General features: G+C 37.3%; 2 protein-coding genes across 2 annotated transcripts in view; one reads left to right on the top strand and one right to left on the bottom strand.

Annotated features, from left to right (window-relative positions):
• Positions 1–155: 155 nt before the first annotated feature.
• On the bottom strand, positions 156–1,860 carry LOC138048804 (E3 ubiquitin-protein ligase NRDP1-like). Its single transcript, XM_068894925.1, has one exon. It carries the CDS (start codon positions 1,331–1,333, stop codon positions 446–448), a length of 888 nt encoding a protein of 295 aa, XP_068751026.1. The 5' UTR covers positions 1,334–1,860; the 3' UTR covers positions 156–445.
• Positions 1,861–3,256: 1,396 nt separating this feature from the next.
• LOC138049474 (cyclin-dependent kinase-like 4) overlaps positions 3,257–10,000 on the top strand; it is a 15,121-nt gene continuing 8,377 nt past the window's right edge. The window contains exons 1-5 of the mRNA XM_068895763.1: positions 3,257–3,474; positions 3,649–3,938; positions 5,317–5,438; positions 7,530–7,602; positions 8,668–8,758. Coding sequence (XP_068751864.1) covers positions 3,771–3,938; positions 5,317–5,438; positions 7,530–7,602; positions 8,668–8,758 — 454 coding nt within the window. The 5' untranslated portion in view covers positions 3,257–3,474; positions 3,649–3,770. The remainder of the gene's footprint in view (positions 3,475–3,648; positions 3,939–5,316; positions 5,439–7,529; positions 7,603–8,667; positions 8,759–10,000) is intronic.

Genomic DNA, 10,000 nt, shown 5'->3' with positions numbered 1-10,000 from the left:
CTGACAAGCGACTTGGAATACGACGTCGAAGGTCTTATTTCTTCTCTAAATCTATGCCCTCCAAAAAACCTCTTGCTCCAATTAAATGACCACAACGACTATTAATTAATTTCGCCGTTGACGAAGGAATCTGAAGCAATGCGGAACATCTTCGAGGATTCGTAAGTAATCGGCTTGGAAATAACAAGACGCAGATTGAATTGGCGCTCACCTGAGATACTTTTTTCAAGAAGCATTCTTCACCTTTTACACAGATTGCCGCAATAAGAATTATTAAAAACTAGAATGTCATTGATAGAAACATTGTCTTGACACGAATTTTCTAGTAAGATTTTAGGAAAGCCGATCGTTATATACATGAAATCTGATTACAACAGGGCTGAAAGCAGCTTAATAGATATTTTTCAGAAAAGATTAAGAGGTAAAAGTTATAAATCAGTCAGTCTCAGTTTAAGAGTTTTTCGCGTGCGATAATTTTTAACCACGATGTCATGTTTTCCTGTTGTGTGTCTGTGAACCAGTGACTCGCCACCGCTGTGGCGAGAAGCATATGAAGATCCTGCCAGAAAGCCGCACAATTATGGAAATAATCGAAACAACGCTTTAGACAAGAGAAAATCTTTTCCCGATCCACATAGCCTGGTCTGCCATTAAGAAATCGCGATATAAAACCAGAGAGCTGAACAACGCTTCTTGGCGAATACCCATAGCCGTAATCTGGATCCCAAGCTGGATCGAAATCGTCTGCTAACTGGCTTGAACGGATTTGCGTTCGAACTCTCAATTCACGCAAACTACGCTGAAGTCTTCGGACAGTTTCTTCGGAAACTTCCAATGCCTTTTTAGCTTTTGCTAGTTCTTCCTTTAAGATATCTATCTCTGTATGAACACAACTTTGAAGCAGATCTTGATCATTAATCTTGGCGCACTTTGCTTGATGCAGGCGAATATCACTTTGCACGATCATTCCATTGCATTTAGAGCATTTCAACAGCGTGTATTCACACTCTTTCATGTGACTTTCCAAATCTCCTAGTTTTAAAACCGCCGGGCAGCCATTGGTAGAATATTCACACTCCACAAGAAGACTCTCGATAAATCCATTCAATGCCAAAACCGGAGCAACGTTGCTCCGACTAACTTTACGATGACATTCGGGGCAAGTTAGAGTTACATTTCCATTGCTCAAAGCTCTTAGCCAGTGATCCAAGCATTCTTTGCAGTATGTATGTCCACATTGCGTGGCCACTGGTTTTTCAAACACACCCGAGCAAATCCCACAAATCAAGTTGTGATCTACTCGAGAAATAAACACTTTTGTACAGTAACCCATTTTTCCGTTGTGCGTATAAACGTTTTTGTCGCTTAAACGAGGCTCAGTTGACGCAGAACTGGAGGTGCCGACAAGTCCAAAAGCCTTAAAAGACACAATCTGCCTTGCTTTTCACACGCGCTAGATTTCACAAACAATTTCCCATCGATCACAAAGGCAACGCATTAATTATCGGAAACAACTCGACTTGTGGTTACCGAGGATCAGCGGGTCGTCTATTGACGATGAAAACAGGTGGATTTTGTTTTTCAATTCTCGGGAAAAAATATAGGGAACACTTAGACAACGCGTGGGGAACAGTTTCAGTTAATCTCCACTTCGTTGTACGTTTGATCTGTCTGCTAAGTTTTTTTTAAAAGCACTATACCGGTAGTTACCTCATTACGGGTAGAAGGAAATCTTATGCCAAGACGCATACTTATTCGTCGGCTGACAATTGCTGTAGGCAAAACCAATATTTTACGCCCGCAAAAAGATAAAACAAAAAGGTAATTGAGGCAGGCCTGAATCTAAACCGACGCACACAAAACAAGACAAGCATCTCCGCCATTTTCAACATCTGTTTTACCCGATTCCCATCTGCGCATGGTTCTCGCGGATGACGGAAAAGGTTATATGATAGGCGGCAGGCATTTTTAGTACATTTATTTCCCGTGCTTCTGAAAACAACTGAACGTGAAATAGACAAATTTCACCGAAGTTTTAACGACAACGAGGGCATGGGACAGTCAGTTCATACATTTTGTATATACCTGTTCTTCAACGCCGGCGTTCTATTTGTAGTTACTTCGGGAGTGATTTTTATGTTGGATTTGCTGTTATCGTTTTTGAAACACTCTATCAGTCAAGCTGTCAAATAACTATTTTAATCGAGACGATATCGCTCTCGAAGAAGAAAAATATATGAAATAACTTTTAAAAAATTAACCTCTCTGTATATAAGCATAGACGAAACTCGTGGATAAAAGTGGAACATAGAATGTACACAATGAGACGTTCTCTACTTGATTATTACGTCAAGTACAGACAGATATAAGTCAGGCATGTCGTCAGGCATATCTATAAAGGAAAGTAATGAACGTTATTTTCGTAATAAGTTAAAAACCGCGCAAATTTTATTGGCTGCGGTTAGTTTTTTTTCATATTTTATTTGTAAACTTTGTCGTTAATTAGACTTCGTTAATCGTACTCATTCTTCAGCCCACAAGTGAAATATAATTCCTGAGAAAATCTCCTGCAGTGTATTAAGTAAAGTACTGTATCGTTGATTGAAAACATTTGTTCGAAAAAAAAAAAAAAAAAAAACCATTTCGGAGCGAACAATTTCTTAGCCAACTCGCGCCCGTTTAATTAACGCTGTTGCGAAAAAAATCTTTTGGTGTGGATCGGTAACCAGTTTCGTGGTTTAGTAAAAACATCGTTAATTTGGAATCAATCGACTTATTGGTAAGAGTGTCTGGTAAAATATTGATTTGTACATTACCTGTGCGCGAGTTTTATTTAAATATCAACTGCTTTGTAAAAATACGCATGAAATACGTCGAATTTAAAACTAAACGCTCTGAAGTTGGCCGAAATTTTTTTTCATTTTTTCACAGGCAGCCCAACATTAAAACCAACATGACCAAAATTATGTAACAAGAAAATATACTAGCGATGCAATCAATTTATCTTCCCCGAAGTTGCTGTGCAACTACAACTTCGGAAATTCAGCTTTTGGGGAAAAGCACAAATTTATTAACGCTCCAAGATCTTGACCTTCAGTTGTAACCGTCTGAATTAATAGAAAAAACAAAACTCTTCTCATTTTTTGGATAAATCACACGCTTTATTTTAAAATTTGCTAATCGCGGTCATCTGATTAAATATTGAGCTTTTTTTTTCTCTAATTCACGTGACCTGATGTCATGGAAACGTGCGAAATTGGAACCATTTTCGTGGCATTTTTATCGTTTTGCGTCGATCACAAAGTGGTTTTCTGCCGACAGCATACAGAAGATCGAAGAAAATTCAATATTTCCTTTTTTCCTGTCGTGATTTCACCTGGTGTCAATTCCGCTGCATTATCCCTCGGGTTATGGAAAGTGTACAATTGAGGAGGCGTTTGTAATATTATATCTTCGTGAGCAAATTATAAAAATGTGAGTGTGTTCATGTTTGATGCACTTGACAATCCGTAAGGTTGTAATCTATTGTCAGTGATGTGGCCTTTCCTTGCTCCTGCGTGTAGAAACGAAAAACCATATATATTTGTTGCTGTGTTGATCATGATTTTTAATCAAAGTATCTCATATTTTGCTCTTGGTTTTAAACAGGGCAAACTACCCTTTGCTACTTCGAAAAGCTGTCATCTGCGTGACTTCGTTTTGTCCAATCGATGCAACAACGACAGCGATCTAGTCAAGGCTTTTCAGGAATAAAGACAAACTCTTAACGAATGGATAAGTTTGAAAAACTTGGCAAAATCGGCGAAGGTTCCTATGGAGTGGTGTTTAAGTGCAGAAATAAAGAAACAGGCCAGATCGTGGCGATCAAGAAGTTTGTAGAATCCGAAGATGACCCGTTGATAAAGAAAATCGCAATGCGAGAGATTCGCATGTTGAAGGTAAATTTAGCTAATCAGGTCGCTCAGCAATGCTAAGATTACTTATTTACTTCCATAGCATGTTAAATAATGTATGCGGTTCGATATGAATCGTTCCCTCTGTGTATTTAGCGGGGTTTGATTCTTTATCAAGAATGGAATGTTAAGTCCGATAGTCCTAAAGTGTTAATGCTTAAAAACCTAAGGTTACAATGGATGTGGCGCAGACAGAAATCTGTGTTCTTTTCAAAGATGATACTGACATTGCCCTTAGCGTTTTACCTCAAGATATTGTCTCGTTCATTTGACAGGAATGGACTTGAGATTAAGTTTATTTTGGAGAGTCAACAATGTGGTTGTCTTGTCACATCGTAGCCATTTTTTCGAACGTCCTGTGATTTCGTTATACAATGTACCAGGGGACCAGTTGATCATTGGAAACCGAATTACCATTAAGAGTCAATCGAATTTGGTTATTATCTATTGCCGTCTGCCTATCAGTTACCGATGTGTGTCAATTTAAGCACACGCTTTTGCTCATCAGTCGTCACTGATTTCTAATATCCTTGAGAACATTCCTGTCTTGAAGACGGTGTTACTAGCTAAGTGGTTCAAAATTATGCAGATTAACACCATGCACAACCTACATGTACATCAGGATTCTTAAAATAAAGAGAACTAATGGACCATGATTTCATTGGTATGATGTGAGTTACTTATGGTGTTTTAGTGTTTCGTTTGGCTGTTTCGTTGTTTCGCTGTTTTGTGGTTTAGTAATGCCCGTTACTTCCAAAGTGGATCAACAGACCATAGTCTGCTCATGTGCCCAAAACCACCCTTAATTGCATCACATCCCATTTCATTGTTTATCACATATGGGGCAAAATTACTGAGCGCTGATTGGCTGAGACAGAGGGCATTTTTTCTTAATCATGAGGGCACTTTTGGTAATCAAGAGGGCAATTACTTCATCCTGATTGGTTAGCTGTTGCTTATCCACAGCATCCTCCAGATTCTGACCCTGGTGAAACTGCCTTTTGTCCCTATTATATAAAATACATTTTAAGTGCTATTTCTTTTGACAGCAGCGACTTATTGAATTGAACTGGAATGGAATGAAAGCGTGTTAAGTTGATTGTCATTTGTCGTGGCATTAAACAAGCATCCCTGAATAATTTTGCCCCGTATGTGATAAACATGTAATTGCAATGTGCCCTTGTGCAATTAAGGATTAATTTCACTTGTATATTCAAAGTTTTCCAAATTGTGAAAACTTTGAAAATATGTGTGAATCCATAATTTCCCTCAGGCCCATGCGATTAAATATACTTATCGATTGCCAATAATTAATAAGGATCACTGATTTTCCCTAGGGTTTAATTTTTGCTTCCCTTTTCAGAGTTTACGGCACCACAACCTTGTAAACTTACTGGAAGTTTTTCGAAGAAAGCACAAGATACACATGGTCTTTGAGTATTGTGATCATACCGTGTTAAATGAACTGGAAGCACATCCAAGGGGGTATGTAGAACTTTTAACTCTCATCATTGCAAAATATGTGAGTTCCGTACCTGCAGATCCAAAATGTTAATGTCATTCCTACTGGCCAGGTCCCCAAAACGTATTGACCATTGTATGCAAGTTTGTTGCTCTGAATGTGTGGAAATGTGGGTTTACCTCGGTGTAAAAACCTGTGAAAATTTTTCTTTGTTTTGTTGGCCTGTGGTAGGGTTACGTTATTGTTTGATGTTTTTTTGGCTCTTTTGTTTTCCTTTGTGTTACGTCATCTGCGGGTTTCACAGGTTTTAACACCGAGGATGAGCCGAAAATGTTTAATCTTGGCAAAAGTCGCTTAATCACTTACATCAGTCAGTCACACATATTGAGCTAGTGTGATTTACTATGTTTGAGCACAACCTGTAATTTGCCAGTGTTACAAATTGAGAGGAAAATCTTCTGATACCTTTAACAATGTTGTCAATTTTGTTAAAAAATCTTTGTAAATTTGGATTGTGCGGAAAATGAAATCATACAGATAAAGATATAAAATTATAAAATTATGTTGTATATATTATGATCATTATTGATAATTTTATTGAGAGAGGCAAGATGGTATCCTGAATATTTTCTAGGAAGAGAATTGAACAACAATGTTGGATTAATTGTTGTTTTCTACACCTCCTTTCCCAACTTTTCTTTAATCTGCCTCTGACTATTAAACTAACCTTCCTTGCATATAAACGTCACTGACTTTTGTCATGTACTTTTGGGATACTCTCACCAGCAAATGTTCATGTGTTCCAAATTAATGAACTGTGCTTTAAAATCCCCCATAATCCATTGCACAATTTCCAAAGTCAAATAAGTACCTCATGTATACTCAGAGATTATGTCTCACTGGTAAACCAAATCTTTTTTTTTCAATTTTAACATATTTGCCATTGTTTTCCCCCAAAACACCTTGTCAAAACTTATCAAGGGGGTTCACAATAATACAAATTTAAGTTCTTTTTAAATCAGTTTACAAACAAAACACAGTTACAACAGAAATTTACATAATAATAAATATATTGATATATTAAATTAGCAATTAAACAATGGCCATCAAATAGCAATTAGTACTAATTATAAAACTCTGGACTTCACAAAATAAAGGACAGTTAGTATCATAATTTACAAATTTAACGCCGTGCAATAAAAAATTAAGTTTCCTAGTATAATGCTACTTGATGACCATGTTTCACTGAGAATGCTAGCAGCAGAGGTAAGGAGGACGTTACGTTGAGCAGCATATCTTGGGCAAAACGAAAGGAAGTGTTTCACATACCTGATCTGAATAATTACTCTCCATAGAACAAAAGAACAAAGCAAACATAATTATACCTAATTAGGGGTCTGCTAAATCTGCGAGCCAGCGAGCCATGCAAGCCATGCGAATTTCGCATTTAAGTCTATGCACCCATTTCAAATAGCGCTGATAAACAGTTATTAAGTCTAAGCACCCATTTTAAAACGGTTAGCTTTCAATGTCTGTGTGACTCGCAGGTTTATAATTAGCAAGTACTAAGAGAAATGAGAATGGTTCTTTTGTCCTCCACCATTTTAGTCTGGTATATGAAAGTCTACGGGAAATTTTTTAAAAGGTATATAACCATGAAATTTCTGAGCAATGTTTCTGATGAAAACAGTAATTTAAAAGGACATGTTACCACTACAACAAGCAAGAAGATATCTTATTATATGACTAGCTCCATATATGGGCTGGCAAGGTGAACCAAATCCTGCACTGTGATTGGCTACCCGAGCGGGCAAGATGTAGATAATCTTACCCAATCAGGATTTCTCACTTGTCCCACAAGATCAAAGATCAATTTTTTGGTGTTTTTTCCCATAAAATAAATCATTTATTGATCAAGCTTTATTGACCAACCAAACATGCAAAACAAGAACTTGGCCATTGTATCTAGTCATCTTGACCTCATGCTTGGTCAATAACCCATATATATTAATTTTCTCTAGTTCTAGAGATGGCCTTCCAAATACTACTGGTATTAAAATTGTTTTGATGCTAAATATATTATTATTTTTGTTTTTTGTTTTATTTTATAACAGTGTTGAAGAGAAAATGGTGAAGAGTATTATTCACCAGACCCTTCAGGCGGTAAACTTTTGTCATCAACATAAGGTACTTCATGTGTATTTTTTTTGATATTATTTTATTAATAAGTAAGATAAGAAATGCATTTTGAAAAGTGTAATGGTCAGTCTTCAACCATCTGTTTCTCTGAAAATGGCATGATTGAGTGCTTAGAGGCTAAAGATCGAGTCAGGGCTTTATTGAAGAGACAGTTTGGTTGGTGTTTGAGGAAGACCTCATTCACTCCTTGTCATTTTTCGTCGAAAATGGTGTTTAAAAGAAGTCTTTTTAGGTTTTGTTAATGCCAGATGGTATATAAAGGCTGCTAGTCATCAAAACCATTGATGAAAGGTCTTCTCCATTTTGGCTGATGATGTTAGTGAGTAAAAGGCCGGCAGGTACAAAACACAGGTCACAGGGCACAGGTCATTGTTTTACCAATACAGAAAGTATCCTAAACATTCATGAGAGCTAACCTTAAGCCTAAAAACGTTTGTTTAGGCCTAATTAGGCCTAAGGTTAGCTTTTATGAATGTTTAGGATACATTCTGTATTAGTAAAACAATGACCTGTGACCTGTGACCTGTGCCCTGTGACCTATGTTTTGTACCTGCGCGTAAACGGCTGTTTGTTTGTTTGTTTTCTCCCCTACTCACTATGCAACTTAACATTAACCCAGAAATGGCACAATGACAACTTAATGCCTTGTGACAAAAAAATGTCTGTTGAGCATACATAATTTAAGTTATACAAACAAAAGAAATAACCTTAATCTTCTTCAGTTTTGGGCATCCCTGCCTCGTTTTGTTTTTGCTGTTTCATTGAAACGTTTTTAGATTTTTTTGCGTTTCACTTGATTTGGTTTCAGTTCCCAGTTCAGTGAATTTGGCTAAATATCGTGACACAGTGAGCCCCTATAATTATAAAAACTTTCTTAAGAATTAAGGCAGTAAAAATTACTAAGGAGGAAAAGCTGAGTTACTGTATCGATCTACTAAGTTCTGAACGTATTAAACACGATTGTTGAAAACTCCAGTCTAAATTAGACTTTATACTGGCCATTAATGCTTTTACTTACAGTTTGAACAATAATAATTATTATATCTTCTTTAGTGTGTTCACAGAGATGTTAAACCAGAGAATATTCTTATAACAAAAGATGGTGTCATTAAACTCTGTGACTTTGGATTCGCTAGAATACTAAGTAAGTATGCATGTGAAGTTTTTTTGCAATGAAAACTGCAAGCATGTGCTTGAAGAGATGGCAACTACTGTTTAATGTTAAAAAAGAAAGTGTTCTGTGTAATGATTAGTAAGATGTACGTATGAGTTTGCATTTTATATCAGAAACACAGGACTTCCTAATTCAACTTTTTAATGCATGCTAACTATACCGTGGAAAGAAATTGCACAATATTATAAAAAAAAAGAACAAAGGGATCATAGAAAACTGGCAGGTACACAAGTTGGACGGGATAAACTCAGATTGCTCACCTTGAATCGAGCGAAGAACAGTTGTAAACCAAAATTATTCAACGTTTGCCCCGATTTCACCAAGTTGAGCAGCGCGAGTTGATCCGGTCCAACTTTTGTACCTGTCTACAGCTGTTATGAGGGAGCTTACGCAAGAAGGAGGACGGCAGATATGAGAACGCCACAAAACAATAGGTTTAATTAGCAAAAACAAAAGCTCTGCATGTGCTGCTCTGCACTTCCTGCATGTGCATTTTGCATTTTGGTACATTTCTTTGCCGTCCTCGTCCTGACAACAAAGTGAATTGACCAAATTTGAGGTTGTGTAGAGGATGTCAGAACCTAACGAAACACTTTAATTCTTTTCCCAAACAAGCACACCGTCCTACCAATTTTATTCCTACAATGCTGATACACACTTTCCATTCCAAACGACTTGGGGTTATAACGAAATTATTAAAATAACGGGAAATAATATTCTTAGACGACGTTCTCATTGGTGTCGGTGGCGTCGTCGTCGTCGTCCTTGTGTAAGCTCCCTAATATATAACTAGTGAAGGGGAGAGGAAGCAATTCTCTTTTCTCTTTGGAGGTGTATGATTAAGGTATGAAAATAAAATGTTCAACGTTGCATACAGTTTTGTTGCAGTCAGATAAAATTTTGAAACTAAGAAATATTGCCTGGATGGATCGCTGGGTAGAAACACAGCAAATTACCAGCATAAAGCAGTGCTCGAAATTAGCAGTCGTCCGGTCGTGAGACTTAACAGATTTTACTCTGATGCCAGATGATTTTACCTGTTAACTGGGGGTTTCTTAGGGCCCCCGAGTGGTCAATGGGTTAAACCCAGGCTTCCGCAAAAAACCACAGGCACACCCTAAGAACTATGGGCACTCCAATGCAATATGCATGTGATTGCATCTGAACACGGCATGGATTTAATTGTAGGGGGTTTTCCGATAAGCAACCAAG

This window comes from Montipora capricornis, chromosome 5 (genome assembly GCF_036669925.1).
Source record: "Montipora capricornis isolate CH-2021 chromosome 5, ASM3666992v2, whole genome shotgun sequence".
NCBI classification, from domain to species: domain Eukaryota; kingdom Metazoa; phylum Cnidaria; class Anthozoa; order Scleractinia; family Acroporidae; genus Montipora; species Montipora capricornis.
Note: the sequence above shows the minus strand (reverse complement) of the source record. Positions and strands in the feature narration are given on the sequence as shown.

Coding starts and splice junctions, on each gene's coding strand:
- LOC138048804 (XM_068894925.1), bottom strand. CDS start 1,333: ATGGGTTACTGTACAAAAGTGTTTATTTCTCGAGTAGATCACAACTTG.